At 35.9% G+C, this 23,282-nt stretch overlaps 2 protein-coding genes across 2 annotated transcripts; both read right to left on the minus strand.

Moving 5' to 3' along the window:
• Positions 1–1,638: 1,638 nt before the first annotated feature.
• LOC112047320 (follicle cell protein 3C-1) lies at positions 1,639–8,756 on the minus strand. Its single transcript, XM_024084403.2, has 3 exons — positions 8,576–8,756; positions 6,917–7,096; positions 1,639–3,612 (listed from the first exon to the last, which is right to left on the minus strand). The coding sequence occupies exons 1-3, from the start codon at positions 8,717–8,719 to the stop codon at positions 3,439–3,441; spliced, it is 498 nt and encodes a 165-aa protein (XP_023940171.1). The 5' UTR covers positions 8,720–8,756; the 3' UTR covers positions 1,639–3,438.
• Positions 8,757–15,926: 7,170 nt separating this feature from the next.
• On the minus strand, positions 15,927–18,347 carry LOC112047300 (armadillo repeat-containing protein 7). The gene is made up of 3 exons (XM_024084380.2): positions 18,071–18,347; positions 16,961–17,131; positions 15,927–16,334 (listed from the first exon to the last, which is right to left on the minus strand). The coding sequence occupies exons 1-3, from the start codon at positions 18,177–18,179 to the stop codon at positions 16,075–16,077; spliced, it is 540 nt and encodes a 179-aa protein (XP_023940148.2). The 5' UTR covers positions 18,180–18,347; the 3' UTR covers positions 15,927–16,074.
• Positions 18,348–23,282: the final 4,935 nt, after the last annotated feature.

Here is a 23,282-nt window from a genome sequence, read left to right on the forward strand (position 1 = left end):
CGCTTTTTAGTAGTCTTGTTCACATGTGCTATTTAGGTCAAAACTTTTTCTCCGTCTCCTATAAAAATGGTTGAGGTGTCATTTGATTTGGAATTGAATGTAGATAGTATTCGAAAAAAATTAAGGTCCGCTCGCAATAATTGCAGAAATTATATACTTAAGCAATTAACTAAAAATTAAAAAAGGGGTTAGGATTTGACTTATAACTCAAAAACTATTGAAGATATTTCTAATTTGACAAAAGATTCAGAAAGAACAGAAAATTTCCTTTAAAACGTGCTTAACTATTGAAGTGCAGCTTGGGTCACTTGACCTAAATACAGGAACGTTATCAGCTCGATGAAAACTGAAAAATTTCGCTGCCAATCAATCAATCGGAAAAGTGTATTGACTTTAACAGCGCTAAAGGTAATATAGGCAAAAAATGATTGGTGTCAAATTATTGGGCAAAGGCATATTATTTATGGCGAAGTCTGCACACTGCTGGTAAGGGGTCGATAATAGGGTTTAAGTATTCCGAAGGTTGCCTGGAAGAAATCGCTACTTAGCGATAAGGCCGCCTTTTGTATGCTGATCGCTTCTTAATTTGTTTTTTATTTCACTTGTTTTTGTCTTTGTGGTGTGCAAATAAAGTATATTTATTTATCTTTAAGTATGAAGTTAATTAAATAAAGCCGTGATATATGACTTCTACCTTTGTAGTAGCCTAGTGGATATGACTTCTACCTTTGATCTGGAGGGCGCAGGTTTGAACCGGTCCAAGGCATGTACCTCCAACTTTTCAGTTATATGCATTTTAAGGCATTATATTTTAAGACATGTGATATACATGTCACAAACGGTGAAGGAAAACCATCGTAAGGAAACCTGCATACGTACCTGAAAATTTTATTAATTCCCTACGTGTGTGAAGTCTGCCAATCCACATTGGACTAGCCTAACCCCTCTCATTTTGAGAGGAGACTCGTGGTCAACAATGAGCCGAACATGGGTTGAATGACGATGAAGTTAATTAAGTACGAGGTACCTACATAAAAGGATCTAAGAATAGGTATACAGTAAGCATAATATTATTTATATTGTAATAATTAAAGCCTCTTGTTATTTGTTATTACCATGAGTGATTCACCGTGCAGTTGGTGTCAGAGGCGGGGCCGACGCTGAGTGCATAGTAATTAATTAACTCACTAAGTACTCAGCACTTTCGCACCCCGTTGGTAAACATGAGAAGTGATAGCCCAGTGGATATGGCCTCTGCCTTCGATTCGAATGGCGTAGGTTCGAATCCGGTCCTCTAACTTTTCAGTTTTGTGCATTTTAAATTAAACATCACGTGTCTCAAACGTAAAGGAAAAACATCGTAAGGAAACCTGAATACATGAGAATTTTCTTAATTCTCTACGTGTGTGAAGTCTGCCAATCCGCATTTGGCCAGTGTGGTGGACAAAGGCCTAACCCCTCTCATTCTGAGAGAAGACTCAGTGTTCAACAGTGAGCCGAATATGGGTTGTTAATGATGAGGTAAACATGCGTCAAGGACCATCGTAAGAAACGAGTGGTTTCAAAGGTAGGTAGTAGCTTAGAGTAAGGACATAGGTATGAAGGTAGGAAGTAGAAAAATAAAAGCCTCGCAAATTTGCTTATTTGCTTAAAACAATCCTACTTAACTATTTTATTGTACTAGATGTTCCCCTCAATGGTCCAAGCGTATTTTTTGAAGTGATAATTTCTTAGTGGAGGGTAAACCGCTTCGTAACGTAACGCAGCAGGTTTAGGTTATCCCTTCTGTCGAGCGTACTCGTTAGTTGTATCGGTTGGACAAAACTAGAAACTTACTTTACCTCTTAAAAGCCACCATAGTTTAACCATACTTGCATGCTTTCTTTCAGTATTATAAATATAATGATTGATATTTAACCAAAACACGCTATTAGACCATGTAGAGATAAGCACAACTTTTCCCAAGGATTTTATTGTAACAAAATTCTTCTATTTAACAAGACTTTCATAGGCGTGTATTTTTAAACGCTTTATTCCAAAAATCCTGCTTTTGCTGGGAGAACACGTGGTGTAAAACGAAAATACACCACTCAGAGACGGGCCTCACTCCCGCAGACTACGGAACTAGGTCACAATGATTGACTTATTTCTCTATTTGTGACGTTCCGCCCTAACACCTGCAGTTATATACTGTAAATGTGCATTTCAACGCTGACGCAACGTTGATACAATTTGTCAGAGGCTCTTCAGCTTCGAAGGCGAACTCTACGATGACTATAACAATGTAGAGAATAACCCCTATTAGACTAAACAACTTTTGATATTGTATCGAATGTTTTAAGCCGACTGCTTTTATTATTTTTTTCTTAAGATATCTTTAAACATAAAAATATAAATCAAATCTCCATAATATATTTATTATTCTATTCCATGGAATCTTATGTGATACGCTAGTAATGTTAATACTTACAATAAGTAAGCTAAGCCTGAATAGCTCCACAGTAACGAAGCTGGGCGCAATACCGACGAGGTATTAGCACAGAAAACATATAGTTAATTCTCGATATAGTTCATCAACGGCCCATCCCTAGGATGACGTCACAACTAATGTCAGTGATGAATACGGCCATGTTTGTTTAAAACATTTTGCAATTCTAAAAAAACGAAGTTTATGTACAAGTATTAGGTTTAGGGTAGTAGGTTCAATCTTCGATTGACTAATTTTACCCACTCCTAGCACAGTATTTACGACTTGGAGCGAGATAAGTCCGCTTCAAAACGTAGTGTGAAAAATTATTAAACCTAAATGTGATGTAAGTTTTTATATATTTTCTACTAACGTACTATTACTAAGTATTTGTAATTTTTACTGCTTTTCCTCTTAACTTATTATAAAGGACTTATCTAAAAGCTTATTATAATTGTACGTTCTAAACATTAACAAAATTTATAGAAAATACGCAAGCATTGTATTATTTACCATGAGGTCCTAGTACCTAGCTAGGTCTTTTCCCTAAACGTAAACATTCTTGAGATGTCTGGATGTGCCACGGATTACATAAAGCTGTTTCATAGTCTATGGGATGCAATATTACCGTTGTAAGGTAAGATAAAACATAGAGTCAGGTAGGACTATGTCATACTATATACCATGACAAAACACTGTATTAGCTACAACCTTGATTTTTTGAGAAATTGCAGTTGCCATCCCAGCATCCCATAATATTTACAAGATATACAGTATGTATCTATCATGAAATGCATTTCTGAGGATTATTGTCTTTATACCTAAGTATATGATCTATTATGTATAAGTATACATAAGCTTGAGCAAGGACCTCATTTATGAGTGGACTTCATTGAATGAAGATACATTGTAATCTCGTAGCTCGGCAGTCGGGTTAAGCCTTGAATTTTAATGTTTCTTTGATTCCCAAATCAGCATTTGTGGTGCTGACCGTCAGTACAACAGAACTCCTTGCCAGCGGAGAAGTTGGTGGGGGTCCACTGCCCCCCACAGTTCCTGATGAAGAGGAAAGCCTTTTCCCGGTGCACGTCACGCTCGACCGCGCCACAGATCACTGGACCAGCCCGCGGCAGGTATTTGAGTATCTGGGGACAAGAAATCTTCAAGTTAGTTATATTTATTTGGAAAGTTGTTAGGTGTGACCAGAATTATAAAAAGCACTGGTGTAGCGTGACTTGGAAATGAAGGACTTGGGCATGAGGACCCAATGAAGGAAGATTTCTTACAGAAGAAACAAAAATGTTTGCTTAAATAAATATGACAGTCATGTTACCTGTCTAGGGAATTTCAAATTTTTGTGCGCACGCTTAAAGGTGGGTACAGATTGGTGCAATGCAACATGTAATGTAATATTCTGCCTTACATTGCATGTTCCCTGCTGCCTTGGACGTGTGGCGCGCGCGGTACGCGCATTGACTACGAATCATTCGAGAACATCTGTTCCCGCATTTCGTCAAACACTAGCCCTCACCCCCATGATCGTTGCGCATGCGAAAGAAACGAACGACCGTCCACGGCTAAGTCCTGCGCACGCTGCGCGCCTCTTTGTGTTCGTACCAAAAACCGAAAAATCTCGGATCGAACCGCGCACGAGTTGTAACGCTCAGAGCGTGCGCAACCCAGGCGCAGTTTGTGCGCGCGAGGCGTCCAAACCACGAGCATTCGTGATACATTGCAGCAATGTGGACGTCAAATTCTTGCATTGTATGTTGCATTACATGTTGCATTGCACCAATCTGTACCCACCTTTACTCGGGAAATAAAGAGATTGCTTTTTTGACTTTTGTCATTTCAGTGAAGTGACCACCGCTGACGGGAAGCGCCTGATTAAGTGAGATTGTGAATTACACTTTACTAATATTTGCTTTAACACGTAAGGGGCCCCTGTAGTCCGGGGGCCCGTATCATTGATACGGTGGTAGCCCCTAATAAAAAGCTTTACTGCAAGAAATTGTAATCCTGAAGTTGGAAAGTTGGTGGTCTTACATTCTCGTGCCTTAGAGTGTACTTATGCTGCCCGATCATTATCTACATCCTAAACATCAACATCTCTTTAGTTAAATTGCTGAACCTGCGAAAACTGTCAATAGTCCATTAGTCTCAGAAATAGTTCAAGACAAACTAGATAACACTAATCTAATTTTCATTTATTCTTTAGTACATTTTCTGTATAGTTTTGTTTCACCATGAAAACTGTTCTAAACCAAGTTAGTTAGCTATTCCATATCTCTACAGTTATAGGCGCAAAAGGGCTACGAAGATTTCCCTTCACGTATAAATGCTTAGACTTAATGGAATCGTAAAGAGTTGGCAATTAAAATGGAAATGTACGAGGGAAATGACGCCAAGACGCACACTTCATTTTATTGTTGGACTGTTGTCCGCATCACTTTCTAAATTGTAAACTGTAAACAAACACAACAAAGCGGCATATTTTATCTGAATATTAAGGAAGGAGTTTTAATCAACAAAGCCTTTTGTTATTCAATATTGCGCGACAAAAAGTAAGGGACGTAAATAATAAGTAATGTAATTTATGTTAGGTAGGTTAACTTTGCGTAGACGTCAACAGAAAATAAACATAGGTAATACGTAAAACTGCTTGGTTGGCCCAGTGTTGGAATAAATGGCTTCGTATCACGAATTTGGTTCGAGACCTGGGGCTGACTATGGCATGCTGAGCTTTTCTTCCAGTAAAAGTTTTCGGCGGAGTAGCGACGTTAGTGGTTTCACACGCCAATGCCGCGGAGGGATCGTTAAGTCGTCTCATCGGTTCCAGTCATTATCATTAACATCTGATAGTACTAGTTATTGAAGTTGAAAAGTTTATCTACAAACCTGCTAAAAGGAACAAGGTCTTGATCTGTAGTGAGTCGTTAAATTAGGCTTAAATAAGGTAAGGTTAAGATATTCCTAAAGTTATGTTCTAATATTTTAACTTACTCGTATTCCTCACATATGGTTCTTGAGGAAATATTATTGCTATTAAGAAATAATACAATATGGAACTTAAGCTAACTTATGCTAATAACAAATCATGCTCTCGTGAAATGGTGGTAAGAATACTGGCTGCTTTGCCGCGCTCGACAGCCAGGCTGATCCTTTGCGCAAAAAATAAGCCACTCTTGTCACCTGTCAAGGCAACTAGACACGGTGAAATGATTCGGAGTATTTTTTGGCACTGCGACTTCATGGCCCAAGGTCACGGCAAAAGGAACAAATACGTAACTCTCAGTCAGAGAGGCATACTTGTACCACTTTACTAGTTAGTGAGTATAAACTTACCAATTCTTTATAAAATCTTTGATGTAGGGTAGTTGAAATTGAAGGAGTAGGTAGGTGCTTTATAGTTGAAAGATGGGGCCTTCACATAAAAGAGAAGTGCCGCATCGTAGGTATCGTAGTGTGTTCTCCTAAAGCGCGGCGCCAAAAGCTTGTGAAATAGGTCAGTAGGCCTAGAAAGTGTGTTTTTACAGTATTAAAGACTCGTCACTTTGAAACTTAAGTCATCTGCGTGTTGTTTTTCATTGATACGAATAAATAACAGAATATATTACAATAAATCAATGTAATACTACGGTAAATTAAAAGATTAAGTTACGAATAAATATAAAAATACCTGAATAATATTAAGATATTATGGACATTACGCCACAAATCACAATCCACATGGGCCTGATTTGTATGGAAATTAGGATAAGTTAGGAAAAGTTACTTTAGTCTCTTAATGAAATTATTACTGTAATATTAGAATAAATAATGATCAATTGCTGGATCGGGCTACGAAATATTCTTCTCCGTATAAATTCTCATTAGCAGTCTCATTCCTTAAGATCCGGGAGATCGTTGCAGAAGCAAATATTATCAGTATCAGCTGAATCTCGCAAATCCGCATTCGAACAACTAAGAACTATGTTATAATTGTGTCTTACAAGTCGAGGCTTGACTCTGCAATGGGCCATTAAAACTTAGCTAATGATGATGATTGCATACCACATCCAAGCATTTGCTGATTCAGTGCTTAAGCCCGCCGGTACCGTACGGCAAGCTGTGTCTGTCAGAAATATGTACCTACAGGCTCCCACTGCGGCGGACCGCGCGGTTCCCTGCGGCGCCCGTTCTAGATGCCCACCTGATGTGACATGACTTTGTCAATGGGCCGTTAAATTTGGCGAGATGATGATTACATACCACATCCAAGCATTTGCTGATGCAGTGCTTAAGCCCGCCGGTACCATACGGCAAGCTGTGTCTGTCAGAAATATGTAACTACAGGCTCGCACTGCGGCGGACCGCGCGGTTCGCTGCGGCGCCCGTCCTAGATGCCCACCTGATGTGACATGACTTTGTCAATGGGCTGTTAAATTTGGCGAGATGATAATTACATACCACATCCAAGCATGTGCTGATGCAGTGCTTGAATCCGACCGTACCGCACGGCAAGCTAGGGCTGTCGGTGTCGTATGTGACTACAGGCTCGCCCTGCGGCGGACCGCGCGGTCGGCTGCGGCGCCCGTCCTTAAAGCCCACCTGCTGCGACATGAATACGCCGCACTGACATGACTCAATCTGGAAATGAGAGGAATGAGAGAAATTAAAAAAAAACACAAGACTTCATCATCAATTATCATTAGATATAGGTCGATGGACGTCCACTGCTGGGTCTATCATTTTATAAAGCCTCAATAGCTCAGTGGTAAAGCGGTGCCTTTACCACTGACTGACACTAGAATTTCGATCCCCTGTTGAACTATTATCGTACCCACTCACCCACTCCTAAACTATTTCAACTTTTTGGAGGAGCGGGGAAATTGGGCGTATAAAAAATATTCATAGCAAATAGGTATTCTCTAAAAATTAACAAAAAATACCTCAGGCTAATAGGGTCACTTGATATTATAATCATCAGAAAATCATCTAAAAACTAGCAAATAACCCAAAGATTGAATCACGTGATCTAACGAGAATAACGAATGATATCGTTTTTTTTCGAACCGTTAGCGATTGTAGAAAGAGAATCGATATATAAGATGGTTAGAGGCCCAACACCGCTTGCTCGTTATCCCCTAACAAATTGTTACAGAAGCAACTTGAAATCGTCCACCAGTCTCTGATTTGTTTATTTTTATTACAGCCATTAAATACAGGAGTAAGGATCAAAAAACTGGTCCAATTCACGATTTCCGCTCTCAAATTCTCAAGCAAATGAGACAAGAAATGCAATAAATTAGAGCAAAATATCCACAGACTTGTATAGTATCGCCATCAGAGGACTACTTGAAATGGGTGATAAATGTTTTTAATTAAATTAAATGTTAGTAAGCAAGCACCTATAGTTTAATTAATTAGTTTTAGAATGTATTTTCATATTTCTAAAAGTAGTTCCGTTTCGTTTCATTGAAGTTAACAACATCTATACGCGAGCGAAGCCGCGGGTATATATAGAATTTAGAGCCTCAATAGCTCAACGGTAAAGCGGTCGGACTCATCACCGACAGGCGGTGGTTCGATGGACTATACAGTCCCGTTGGACTATACAGTCTTTCCCGACTAGTTGGAGGGGAATGGGAATATTGGTCGTATTTAAAATTGAAAATATTCTTTTTGAAAAAGAAATGAAAAAAAACTTGAGAGGTGTCAAGGGACACCCGGAAGGGGCAATCACTATTAATATCGCTATCGCTATCACTATCGCAATCACTATTGCAATCGCTATCGCAATCGCAGTCGCTATCTTAATCGCTATCGCTATAGCTATCATCGGTACCTTGCAGCTCACCTGCTGTCTTTAGGTCACTTACAACTAGGTATAGCAAAAAGTGTCGTTACAACTTTTTGGTCTTATTTTTTTCCGTCTAGTCCTCTTTTGCAACGCGCGTTAAGGAACTTCGTTCCAATAAAAACTGAGAATCGAACCCATTACTCTTTCTAAAGGTAACACTCGACTCAATATGTACAGTCTTGTACATAATATTATGTATTCTGTGGTACAGTAAGGTTATATACGTATAATAAGAATATCAGAACCAAGTTTCGAATATCACTAACCTCAACATAATCCTCGTCTATATCAATAGTTTCCACCGACTTCAAGGTTTCCATTTCGTCTCGCTTGAGCTTCCGCCTGGCATCGCCCGAGGTCGCCAACCACAAAATAGCTGCCAAAATCGTCCATTTTTGGATCCCAATCATTGTATAGCTGATGATCTGTGTAAAAAAAATAATATGAACTACACTAATACTCTTAGACGAAAGTTTTGTATTTTTAACCGACTTCCAAAAAGGGGGAGGTTGTATATACGGCTGTATGTATGTTTTTTTATGTAGGTCGATCGATGATCGATTTTGAAAATTCATTTTTTAACGATTTAAAAAAAAGAGGAGGCTGTATGCACGTTTTTTTATGTATGTCCAGCGATGTTTCCGTCATTTGTAGATCGATTTTGAAAAAAATTGTTTAGAATGGTATACTTCCAGGATGGTCCGATTTTCTTCATGTCAGGATCTGACGATGGCATCCTGGTGAAATCGAGGGGAACTTTCGAAAACCGCAGAGACGAAATTTATTGTTTTTCTCCTAAGGTATTTTAAAATACTACAATTCCATGAAGATCTGTAATCGATCTGATGATGGAGACGAAACACAGACAATCTTGTTAGGAGTAGGATCTCCACACTCCTTTCGGTTTCTACACGACTTCGTACCGGAACGCTAAATCGCTTGGTGGTACGTCTTTATCGGTATGGTGGTAACTAGCCACAGCCGGAGCCTCCCACCAGCCAGACCTGGACCAATTAAGAAAACCTCAATCAGCCCAGCCGGGGATCGAACCCAGGACCTCCGTCTTGTAAATCCACCGCGCATACCACTGCGCCACGGAGGCTGTCAGTCACCCCCAACCCACTCCTAACACAGTATTTTCCGACTAATTGGAAAAGAACAGGATCTTTGGTGATATTCAAAAGATATAGAAATTATTCTTTAAAAAAATACACTAAAGGTACTTACAGTACAATATACATTTAAGCCAGTCAGTCGATACTAAGTTGTACAGGTTGGCACTAAAGTCAACTGTATCCCGCTACTTTGTATGACCCTTCACATAGTTGAATCACCAATAGAACTAAAATGAGGTTAATATCACAAAGCCTCTATTTAAATCCGTGTCAAAAGGAATTCACATCATACGTCAGTGAAGAATGCTTGCACAGCAAACGTGCATATTGCATACATTTATTCTACGTGCTATTTCATACGTGTGCCTCTAAAGTTGACGATTGATAAGGATTTAGAGATGGATTTCAAGATACGATAAACGGATTCTTGGAATGATTGAGTGTAGAAGATACCTAAATCGTCATTTGAAGCATATTTCAATGGAATGGCCCTTCACAGCTGGCCTGTTTACTAATTTAGAATTTATTTAGTTATAAATACTAATGCAGCCAATAAAACTTATTGTGTGCTGGTCGCGATGTACATAACATCATATCAATCGCGACCAACACACGATCAGTTTTATCGGACGTTTCATCGTTAAAAGGTCGGTAGCGTTGCAGGGATGTGAGTTTAGTTGATCGTCAGTGGCTAGCATAACATACCTACCTACGTCATTGCCAGTAGGGTAACTGGTAACTATCCACGGACGCTGCCTATCACCAGACCAGTGCCAATATAAAAAATCCCAAACTGACCCGCTGGGATACAAACCCAGTAGTCTGTTGGAAACCACAGTCCACACTCCACAGCATTCAATACTGCACCAGAGTTCGTTGACCTCTATAGAAAAGGACGCTTTTTAATTTGACGACACTCGACGGTTCTCCTTACCTACCCTTCTTAATAATGTGTTGACATTCATTGGGTAGGTACCTAGTGGTTAAGGTACATAATCTACTTAACTGAAAACAATTAATAACAAAACAAGGTGTTGATTGAGAGGGTAGAGGTACAACTGACAAGTACTCGTAGGTTTTAGAAATACAAAAAGAAAAAAAAATATTTTCCCTTGTGTTAATCTTGCTAATGGATTGAAGAGATAAGAATAGGACCTACCTAGATATCTAGTTTATGTCCAAAGCGTGATTAAAACTCATTGATTAAGTAAGGTATGATTACCTACCAAATCCGGGCTAAGGGGATGCCTACAAGTGGCGAAGAATGGAATTTTGGCGAAGGTAAGCCGTCCCAAAGAATAGGAAATTCATACCGCTTGATACAAACTTCGGTTTCTCATACATCCATAGGTACATATAATATTCATTCAATATGTAGGTATGGATTTTTAAAAGGTAACCCGACGGGAATCGGCCTGTATGGACTCTTCTGTTTGAATTGTCTTTCAGACCTACTCGTACCTAGTGGGATTCAAGTCAGTTAAAAAGCAAACAGCAAAGTGTATTTTTGATATTTTCTTCTGAATAATAAGAAAAATCATAATATTATTTATTTATTTATTTATTCTTTACGAGTTAGCCCTTGACTACAATCTCACCTGATGGTAAGTGATGATGCAGTCTAAGATGGAAGCGGGCTAACTTGTTAGGAGGAAGATGAAAATCCACATCCCTTTTCGGTTTCTACACGACATCGTACCGGAACGCTAAATCGCTTGGCGGTACGTCTTTGCCGGTAGGGTGGTAACTAGCCACAGCCGAAGCCTCCCACCAGCCAGACCTGGACAAATTAAGAAAATCTCAATCTGCCCAGCCGGGGATCGAACCCAGGACCTCCGTCTTGTAAACCTACCGCGCATACCACTGCGCCACGGACGCAAAAAAAATATCCCCAGTTACCACTAGTAGTCACTAAGCTTCGTAGCAGCCCTTTTGAAAACACTGTTAAAAGTCAAACTTAAAGAAACTCTAGCGAATGGGCAATATGGTAGCTGGGCAAAGGTATATGTTACTGGATATCTCAAGATATGATCCTTATTAACATCAGCTATATGCCAGTAAGTCACATCCAAACCGGTCCAGCCATTTCGGAGATAAGCCGGAACAAATAGACAGACAATAATGACAGATTTTTTAAATCATGTAGGTACTGTAAAATAGTTCAATTTTATTCACTTTTATAGATAAAATTCTCTTACGAAGATTAAAAGTAAAACACCAAGTTTCATTTCACAAATGAATCATTTAATGTACTCTGGGGAAAACAATACTGTATTGTTATTATTGTTATAGCGTTAACAAACACATACAAAAGTACAGATCATCACGATTCAAGAGAAAATACGAAGCGTTAATAAATAACAATAAACAATATCCAGATAAAAAGCGATTTCTGAGCCTTAGCTGAAGCACACTGGGGCATTTACTATATTAAGGTATAGCGTGGCAAGATCGTTGATGACGCTCTCATGATATGCGGGCGACGGGGGGAAGGACTGCGCGGATGTTAAGTCGTACGCGCGGGGCATCGCTATACCGGCCCGCGCGGACAATCGGGAGTATTAAGATCGAATTTGCCAAGCTATAGTTTAAGATGCGCTAGCCTCCCACGGTCCTGTATACCCACATGCCTGCAGCGCTGCCGGCATGACGTCCGGTAAAACGCATCGTGCATTGGTCGCAGGGAAGAAGCTACCGCCGTATCAGCTGTATCAATAATACGGGGCCCCTTATGTGTGAAAGCAAAAATTGTAATGTAAGTAATCCACAATCACTTTTTTCCCTGGTTAAGCATCCAAAAGTTGGAAACATAATATACATATTTGTGAGAAATCTTTACCCTTAATTTGGGCCACCCAACTAATTTTATAACAGGGCCCCTCCAAGGCACGCTACGCCACTGATTGGTCGCTACATCCATGACGGCTCGACTTATAAAAATCGCGACCAATACACGATCAGTTTCACTGGACGTTATGGCGGCAGCGCAAAGCATGAGAGTGTATTAGACCGTGGGTGGCTACAAGCAGCAATAGACACATAACACTGCTAGCAAGAAGTTTAAAGGTCAAAGCACATTACGGTCACTTGGCACACAATCAGTACCTAGATAACGCTTTACTTTCCGCAGTGAGTATTCTTAATATTATGGACTTCCATTGACATACCGCTCCGAAGTAGCCTTCCAGGATCGCTTCGTTCACACACTGTCATGAACCAAAGCAACTATGATTCAAATTAGAACAGTTATATGGACTTCCATTGACATAATGCTCAGAGGTTCATAGCCTTCCAGGATCGCTTCGTTCACACACTGTCATGGACCAAAGCAACTGATTCGAATTGAAACAGATTATGTGCTGGGTGGCTCTAATATGCATGACCTTAAACCATAACTCATTTAAAATGTAATTCTCTTTAGAAATATAATAAAACTTAATGTGTTCGTTGTAAGTATTTCACATACAGGACACTGAAACCTGTAACATAGAATCGCGTGGCATATCGTACGTAATCATCACGTAATATATGTTATAAGTTTCAGTGTAATATCAGTTACTGTCCGCAATTTTAATTTTTTTTTTTCATATCGGATTAAATGAAATCATTAACAATATGCAATGCAAAGATCCATAAAGTACTTGTTGAAGTGTTGCGTTTCCATAAGAAAAGATGAATCTGATGATGCTTATAAAAACCAAAATGTAGAAAAAAGTCGTACAGGCTGCGCCATCTATGGAAAGATATAAAAATTATCATTAAGACATTGAAAATTATTAAAGCAAAGTAAATCATAGATAGAATGGTAGTTAATTTTAGCACCGCTTTTTAACAATGAAGGTAACTCTAGACTTTAATAACTTTATTTTACAAACTTTTAATTTTTATTATGAAGCCTTTATTAATGTATTTTCATAGATGGCGCTACTGGTACGTTTTAGTGGTTTTTACATTATAGCTCTGGTTTGCACTATATGTGGATGGCAAACATCTAAAAATAATAATTTAGATATAGTTAAAAATAACTTTTACATGTCTATTTCAAAACCTTTTAGGACAAACAAGGTTTGCTAGTTGACAAATGAATTAGCTTACTTCCTACAAACTAGATAAAATATACACATCAAGAAATGCTTTTTATAAATTACCTTTTCAAATTACAAAATAATGAAGCTTAACATATTTACAACAATAAATTATTTGCATTTTATTTTCTTACACATACCTACAAGCAGATTCTATGTCTAACTCTAAGATTCGAAGCCCAGATGGATTCAAAACCTATTTCATAATTTACTAAACTAAATTTTTATTCAGTAATAACAAAAAAAATACCAAAGCACTAAATAATTTTAAAATCTCATTTCATAAAATAGGCCTTCAAGTAGAATTGAAGTGAGGGCCCATAAATAGATAGATAAATCTTATTACATAATTTAGGAATATTAAATCACAGAATCTCGATTTCATTATTATAGTCCATCTAATTAACTATTTCAGAAATTTGAAAAATCCGATTATTTTTTGACCTACTGACTAATTATAGGATTATTATGACAAATGTATTAATATAGAATTAATCATGAAAATGCACTCTACATGTATCTATTAACTACTAGAAACAAAAATCTACAAACCTAAGCAAATAGGACATGTCTAATAATGACAAATATCTACTACTAGTCCCAAATATTTATTAATGACTAACGGACGCCCGCTACTTCGCACGCGTAGAATTCAGTTTTTCACAAATCACGCGGGAACCATCAATTTTTCCGGGATAAAAGTAGTCTCAATATTGCTCAATACCTACTCTACCTGCCAGTGAGTAACTCCTATTAAAATCCGTACAGCCATTCTAAAGACATATGAAAACCGTCGTACCTGAGAATCCTCATTGGACAAGCATGGTGGACTAAGGCCTCACCCCTCACACTATGAGAGGAGACTCGTGCTCAACAGTGAGCAGAATATTAGTTGTTACTGATGTTATCGCAGTCGGACACACCAACGTCCCATAGCAAACTTGCCTAGTCCAGAAAATGGCTTGGGAAGTAAAATCCTCGCCTCGTTTATATACTCAGAGGCTCCTTCCTATCCTTGGCTAATCCGCCTTCTTTAATATGACGCGAGTATGTTAGAGTGGGCGGATAGTTGTGCCTCTGAGTATAGTTTTGTCAGACTCGCCATGAATATCATATACAGTATGTTTTTGGTCATGATAAATATTTTGTGCTTGGCCCAAGGAGTTACTAAACTGGAATACCTTATAAATTTGATTTATAAGCTATGGAGTTTTAGTTATTACAATATTTTAAAAAGTAATATTATTTACAATATTTTATGAATTATTGCTTAATTTGCACATTTTAAATGTAAACAATTTCCATCTTTTATTGTTATAATAATTATTATAATTTTAATCATACTTTGGACATTTTATTGAATCAATATTGCATTTTGTTCATTGTTAATATTTAATAAATAATATTCTAATGACTATCAGTCTCAATTAGTTATTGACTATTAGATTGTACGTAATGGACACATATTTTGAATATTTTAGTTAGAAATTGGTTTTTATTAAACATGACATTCATGCAAAATTGGCACTTTAAATACACAATAACTTACACTAACAAAGAATTACATTGTAATCAGATTTGTATAAATATAAATGCAGTAAAAGCTCCCTACTTTCAGGAAAACCTTACATAATATGCCACAAAAACGTAAACTGCAAATGGCAATTGGTATAGGATTATTTAAGATACATTCCATGCATGATGCAAGATATTTGAGACAAATCTATCAAAACCAACATTAACAAGAAAATGGTTGATACTTGACTTAATAATTCTTCTGCAAATCTTAATATATAAATGCGAAAGGTCATTCATCACGAAATTTCAAAAACCGCTTGACGTACGAAAATGAAATTTGGCAGGGAGGTAGTTTATAGTCAGTAGGTATCCACCAAGAACAGATCAGTCTGAGGGTGGACGAAGTCGCGGAGGTCTGCTAGTATCTTATATGTGTGCCCTGCAAGAGTCTAAAAATACAATCAGTGCAATGAGACCTTACATTATAAACAGTAAAAATGGAAACAAGAAACCAATAAGGAGTTTGTACTGTAATCTCAACAGTCTTTAGCCAATATCAATTTGGCCTCCCCTTCAAACACAACCTTTTTCTCTTCTTCAACAATACAAAAAAACTTTACTTTAAGAATTTTTCTGACGTCCACAAGTTCAACACTTATTGTCAGCTTCTCGCCAACAAAACACTTATTAGGAAACTTCATAGTTTGCGACACGAGAACTGTACCCGGACCCGGCAAATGTGTACCAATCAAGCCAGCCACTAACCCATTTAGAAATGCCCCGTGAACTATGGGCCGCTTATTCCCATTATTCTTGTGGAGATAGTTGTGATCACTTGTGAGATTCGAGAATGTATCCAGATCTTTTTGAGTCAATGTCTTTTGTATCCTTATTTTATCACCAGCCTTAAATGAAGCACGACTAAACGAAGATGTATGTATCTTGCATATCTTTTGATAGTTTTTATTATTGACAGCAATATATGGAAACCTGTTTGATAGCATCTTATTCATGGTTACGATCCAACAATTCTTTTGATGAAAATATTTAAGATTTAGCGCATTCTTTGCTTACATCATCTAAGAAGACATTAGCGAGATTCGAAACTACTTTGTTGTTAGAGTTTTTCAAAATCTGTATATCTTGGATAACATTTAAGCACTCCACTGCAGGTTTTGCTTGACTGTGATAAAGATAAATAAGTATTGTGATAGCTTCAGCAACAATATCACTTTGACTGGACTTCAGAAGTGAGCTGATGATCTTAAGATCTGCATGTTTTAGAACATATTCAACATTCTCAGGATCTGAAATGGAATAAAGAAAATACATGAAACCCATGTTCTTTTTTGTCATTGTTATAAAAAATTTATGATACTGTTAAATTGTAAAATATGTTAATTTATTATCTAACTCACAATATTGTAATCTGTTTATACATATATTGTGAACTGAACATACTGATTACAATTTAACATATTATTTTCAGTATATTTTAATCTATTGAAGCGAAACTGATAAATTGCAATCTTGAAATGTCTACTGTCCGAACTTTATAATATACTGAAAAATAACACTTTAAATTGTAATCATAATATTCAGTTCACAATATATCGACAGATTACAATATCGCGGGTGAGATTATAAACTAACATATTTTACAATTTGACTGTGACTTTTATATGTAATAAATAAATCAACCTCAGTAGCTGCTCTTAAATATAAAAATATGCAATCTATTTTACCATCTGTCTTTCAGATGAAACTTTGTACACATTTAAAACATAATTTGATTGTTTTCCTGTTTAAATAAAATCCAAATGAAAATTAAATTTAATTCAAATCATACAAAATTTATAATCTCCTTTCAATTTAATTCATAAAACTTCTAGAAAACATCTGACTCTAATCTAATAATTAAGGTTTATTTTACCTATACATAAATTAGAGATGCCAGTTGCCGCAAACTGTAGCAGTTTATCATTTTTTTCATTCTTCAACACATATATGAAGATGTCCAATACTCCAACATCTCTTATAAAACCATAGTTGATTGGATCATAGGCAAAATTTGCTAAATTTGCCAGCACTTGGCATTTGGATTCTGAAAAAGATTAATTACTTATATAATTACATGTATAAAAATAGTTTTAGAATAACATAAACTTCTTTGAACTTTGATTTTGATAGCCTCTAATTGTTTCTTTTAATTTGTTTTAACTTTAAAGCGTGTTGGTTTTTTGACAGTAAAAAAATGAGCTATGGTGAATTGTGATGCCTTGAGGCATTTATTTTATTAATTAATATTAGCTTTCCCCCCAGAAGTTCTATAGGCCTTACACGTGTGCCAACAGCGAAACTGGAAGAATCTACTACAAGTATGGGTTGTATTTACATAAATTATTTATTTTATTAAATTATTTATTTACTTCATATAAGGAGGTATTTTTATTAAGTGGTTATGACAGCAATAGTATAATTAAAAGGGTATTTGATAATTTAAGATCAGTTCTTGGTTTAGCAGTGTGAACGCTGTCATGCTGCTACCTGTCACATTATACATCGAGAGAGATATTTCTGATTTGATGCCATTGGTTGATTTGTCTTTAAGAGATAATGTTGTAGGTCACATGTAAGGGTTAACAGAAGACATAGGCTCACAGAGAGATTACTTCATATACCTAGATCCCTCTTTTGTTTCATTACAACAATTAGTATTAATATTCAAATTTAGTTTAAAGTTGTCTATCTAACTAAGCAAATAACTTTCATTACAAGAATGTTTTATAGATATAACAAACCTAAAAGCCAAAAAATTAAAATGGTGCTTAGACATATTATGTGCGAAAAATACAAATATTCATTTCAATTCAATTCTTCTTTATGGAAATAAATATTCATTTAATAGTATGTAAACAGGGCGATGTGACTGTCAGCAAAGCACAATTGATATAATAATTATATAGGTAGGTACATTAAGATCCCAGACAACCACTTTGATATTTTTTAATTATAACATCATGTAAGTAATTTTGAAACGTACCGAAAGAATCTGTATTGATGTACTCATCTACTAACAACGATAAATAGCCTTCGCGGTCAGTTCCATTAGCAGGAGTTCGTTTTTGAAGCTGCACTTTACTACTAAACATTTGAAAGGTAAAATATTTTAACCACAACAAAGACGCTAATTTCCCATACAATTTTGTACATTATCAATATTATTTTAAAGTAGAAATGAATCTTTTATTAGAATTAGAGCATAAAATTTAATTGATGCGATTCCGATTAAAATTCCGATTTTTATTTTTATCCACAGATTAGTCATCTGTCAGAACTCAAAATCCAAACTTCAAAGTGACATTTTGAAAATTTCGTGTTTGTGTCCTATTTTGGCTCGGAACAAATACATATGGACTTGTATCGCACATAAATTCACCAACAAAATTATGTGACGTTATTTTGTCGTTTTGACTTAATTATATTAAAGGAGATCATTCATTTTGGGCCCTTTTTGAAAGTGCCGGCCAACGAAAAAAAATAGCACGAATCGTTAGAACTAGTTATTTGGAGTAATAGTTAATATGGCATGAAACTTGTACGAGGGCTCTGAACCAAGTTATACAGGTTCGACGATTCGTTATTTCCATACATTTTGTCAATTTTTAAAAGTGCCCGCCAAGAAAAAAAACTGGTACGTATCGTTAGAACTGTCCATTTGGAGCAATAGTTACTACGGCTCAAATGTTGTAGGACTGCACTGAACCAAGTTATACAGGTTCGATGACTCGTCACTTCTATACATTTTACTGAGTTTTGTAAGTGCCCGCAAACAAAATAAATCATACGTATTGTTATAACTAGCCATTTTCAGCAATAATTACTATGGCATAAACATTGTAGTATAGCTTTGTGTCGAGTTATACAGTTTCGATGATTCGTCCAATCCATTTATTTTATTGATTTTTTAAAGTACCGTTTAACAAAAATATGGTACTTACAGTTAAAACTATTACTACTAACTATTCTAGGGCCTTTGCTTTTCTTAATTTATATTAACAATATACATGAAATTGGTCTAAAAGGGGATATTTCTTTATACGCTGATGATACTGTTGTAACCTACTTTGGTAGGTCTGTTGATTCTGTAATGCGAGAAGCTCAAAGTGATTTAAATAATCTTAACGTATGGTTTCAATGTAACCTGCTTACTATTAACACAGCTAAAACAAATTACATTTTATTTATTCCAAAAAATAAGAAAATTGGTACTTTTGAACCACTTACTATTAATAAAGACATTATAGTCAAATCAAACAGACAAAAATATCTGGGTTTAATTCTTGACAACCAACTGACATGGAGAAATCATATAGATAAGCTTCGCAAAAAACTTGCATCGTTAATGGGATGTCTACGTGGTATTGTTCATTGTTTACCAAAAAATGTAAGATACACAATATATAACTCTCTCGTTAAGCCGCATATTGATTATCTAATCGAATTATGGGGAACAGCGACAAAAACCAACCTAAACATCATTCAGAGAGCACAAAATAAAATTATTAAGGTTTTATTTCATTACGACTTTCTAACACCTACCAATAAAATATACAAAGAAACAAAATTACTTAACATAAAGCAAGCATACATATATAGCACTTCAATTCTGATTCGGAAAATACTAAATAAAGATCTACATTCAAAAATCACTTTTACGAAAAAAATTCAAGTACAAAAACGAGCATTTCGCCGAGCAAATCACCTTTTACTAAGTCACAAACCTCGTACGAGTTATGGTAACAAAAATATTATATTTGAAGGAGCACAGATCTACAATAAATTACCATCTGATATCAAAGAAGCTAAATCTATGCTTATCTACAAAAAGAAATTAAAATTTTATTTATTGAACAACATGTCATTGTAACACATGCCGCATCCAGTAAGCTATAATCTTTGTTTTATTAAAACTAGTCAAGTATACTACGTAATAAGCCGGTTACAAACATGTAATTTAAAATCTACCCGCATTCTTTTTTTTTCTTTTTTTTAGCAATTATTTATTTTGATTTACTGTATGTAGGATTTAAGTCTAATTAGTATGTACACACGTGAATAATTACCTTAGTGAGTTAATTGTATTTCTCATATAAGCGAATTTTATGTAATTCTTTTGAGGAAATAAAGATCTTAAACCAGAAAACTGCCCATTTGGAGAAATAGTTAGTATGGTACAAATGTTGCAAGATTGTTCTGAACTAAGCTGTACAGGTTCGATGTCTCGTCACTTCAATGTATTTGATGGAGTTTTGTAAGTTACAAAGTAAATGTTATCGTTATAACTAGCCATTTTCAGTAATAGTTACTAAGGCATAAACGTTGTAGTATAGATCCGAATCAAGTTATACTGTTTAGATGATTCGTCAAATCCATATATTTTACTGAATTTTTTAAAGTACCGTTCACCTAAAATATGGTACCTAACATTAAAACTAGTCAATAGGAGCAATAGTTAGTAACCCGTTGCACACGCTTCAGAAAAATTCTAGTACTGAAACAAGTTATATAACTTTCATTCATTGATTTCCGAAAAAGTTGGAAAACATAAAAGCAATAATAAAATATAGAAATAATGATTCTAAGCATTTAAACAAATTCAACATTATGGTGCAAATGTAACTAAAAATTGTGTTATTGTGCATTGAGAGAAATAAAAACGTTTTATTAAGTTCTTCGAGTAATGGTAAATTCGGTTTACAAGCTTGAATAACATAACAAATACACGCACAACGGCGAATCACATGACCAAGTGCAGAAACGGTCCAGAAGGAAGAAAATAACAAATAATGATCACACAGCTCTTACACCATGATGACATTTATTTCATATTATTAGTTAAGTATTCATCATTATTACCTATTTATTGTTTCCCATAACATAAGAGACGAATCATCGAACGCAAATAAGTTGGATCAGAGCAATCATACAATGTTTCTGTCATACCTACCAACTAACTGTATTGCTTAAATCGATAAAATGCATAGAAATTAAGAATCATTGAACTTGTATAACAGGCCTACAACGTTTGTAGTACTATACTAACTATTACTTCCCGTTCCTATTACAGCCAGTACTAATAATACGTACCATTTTAATAGTTGGCACTTAAAAATCAAGAAAATATATGGATATTACAAATAGTCACACCTGTATAACTTAGATCAGAGCATTTACACAACGTGTCTGCCATACTAACTAACAAAGTATGTCTAAATGATCAGTTAAAATGATACCTGTAAGAATTTTATTGGCAGGCACCTTTAAAAATCAATAAAATGTATGGAGATGGCATGCCATTTAACCTGTATAACTTGGTTTAAAGCAATCCTACAACATTCGTGTTGTACTAACTATTGCCACAAATGACCAGTTAAAACGATACGTATCATTAATATTGTCGGTGGGTACTTACAACACTCAATAAAATGCATATAAGTGACGAGATATCGAACCTTTATAACTTGGTTCAGACCAAACCTACAGCATTCGTGACAAACTAAATATTACTCCAAGTGGGCAGTTCTGACGATAAGTGCAGTGATAAGTGCATATTTTTGTAAAACGGTACTTTGAAAATCAATAAAACATATGGATTTGACGAATCATCGAAACTGCATAACTGGACTCAGAGCTATACTAAAATGTTTATGCCATAGTAACTATTGCTGCAAATGCTAGTTACAACGATACGTATTATTTATATTGTAGGTGGGCACTTACAAAACTCAAAATATATATATAGAAGTGACGAGTCATTGAACCTGTATAACTTGATTCAGAGCAATCTTACAACATTTGTGCCATACTAACTATTGTTCCAAATGGGCAGTTCTAACGATACGTATCAGTTTTTTTTCTTAGCGGGCACTTTTGAAAATTGACAAAATGTATGGAAATAACGAATCGTCGAACCTGTATAACTTGGTTCAGAGCCACCTGACAACTTTTATGCCATATTAACTATTGCTCCAAATAGCCAATTCTAACGAGTCGTGCCATTTTTTTTTGTTGGCCGGCACTTTCAAAAAGAGCCCAAAAATGTATGGAGCGTGAATGATCTCCTTTGTAATAAAACAATATCTAAAAAAATAATTCTTCTGATGGAACACTAAAATGAGCCACGAATAAAAACCGTTCACAATATACAGTCTGCCATTCAGTCAAGTATCAAAAATCCTTTACAGTTAAAACTGCCAACTGTCTGTCTGACTGACTATCGGTATCGCTATCGCTATCGAATATTATATATAAAAGTAAGTCTGCCTGTCTGTATGTCTGTCTGTTACCTTTTTACGGCTAAACGGCAGAACCGATCAAAATGAATTTTGGTATTATGATAAATACGCGACGCGACGTCCACGCGACGCGACAGCGACAGCAAATAACTTGAAAACCAAAACCCCGTTATTAGTTTGTTTTTTTTTTTCTTTTTTTTCAATATTTCGTAAATTTTTTCATGATTTAGGCACAATCTGTCATAATCACAAACCGCTTGATGTACAAAGCTGAAATTTGGCAGGGAGGTAGTTTATAGGTATCCACTAAGAACGGATTTTGCGATAAGGCTGGATTAAAGAGGTCTAAGGGCGGACGAAATCGCGGGCGTCCGCAAGTACAGAACTACTTAAATAATTATTTTTTAAGTAGTTCTGTTTATATATGTATTTTTATAATCATCTAAGTAGGCGTACTCGTATGTATTTTATTTGTGTACATTTAGTATGTAATTGTATAAGTAGTTTAATTTAGAATATTCTTTTTAATAGTTTAACGATCATAGATATGTTTTATTGCACTTTCCGCTTTCCATTCTTTAAATAATTCATTGAAGGTTGTCTGGAAAAAATCTCTTTTAGCGATAAGACCACCCTTGTGCTTATTCTGTTCTAAAATACCGATCAAGTATTCGAATATTCTGTGCAATGCGTGTAAGCGATGTGATTGTTAGTCAGATTTATAGCAGTGTTTTTAACATTTAGTGAAGTTAAATATTTTCGATGTGTGAGTTTACCTCGCCCCCTCAGAAAACGACTGACTATTTTGTTGGAGAATTTGGATGCGATGCATCTCAATATTTAATTCTTCTATGATTCTATAAAAAGAGTTTCTAGAACACGTTGGATCGTTGATCTTACACTTTGACAGAGATAACATCTAGCGATATGGAGGTAGGTCCATATATAGTTTGTCTA

Source organism: Bicyclus anynana, chromosome 4 (assembly GCF_947172395.1).
Source record: "Bicyclus anynana chromosome 4, ilBicAnyn1.1, whole genome shotgun sequence".
In the NCBI taxonomy this organism is placed as follows: domain Eukaryota; kingdom Metazoa; phylum Arthropoda; class Insecta; order Lepidoptera; family Nymphalidae; genus Bicyclus; species Bicyclus anynana.

Excerpts from the sequence above, each read along its gene's own strand:
- LOC112047320 (XM_024084403.2), bottom strand. The coding sequence starts at position 8,719 with ATGATTGGGATCCAAAAATGGACGATTTTGGCAGCTATTTTGTGGTTG. Across the intron at positions 7,097-8,575 it reads TAGACGAGGATTATGTTGAG|ATTGAGTCATGTCAGTGCGG; the intron begins GTTAGTGATATT and ends TCTCATTTCCAG. Across the intron at positions 3,613-6,916 it reads TCAGCACATGCTTGGATGTG|ATACTCAAATACCTGCCGCG; the intron begins GTATGTAATTAT and ends TCTTGTCCCCAG.
- LOC112047300 (XM_024084380.2), bottom strand. The coding sequence starts at position 18,179 with ATGTTTAGTAGTAAAGTGCAGCTTCAAAAACGAACTCCTGCTAATGGA. Across the intron at positions 17,132-18,070 it reads CATCAATACAGATTCTTTCG|AATCCAAATGCCAAGTGCTG; the intron begins GTACGTTTCAAA and ends AATCTTTTTCAG. Across the intron at positions 16,335-16,960 it reads CATCTCTAATTTATGTATAG|ATCCTGAGAATGTTGAATAT; the intron begins GTAAAATAAACC and ends ATTCCATTTCAG.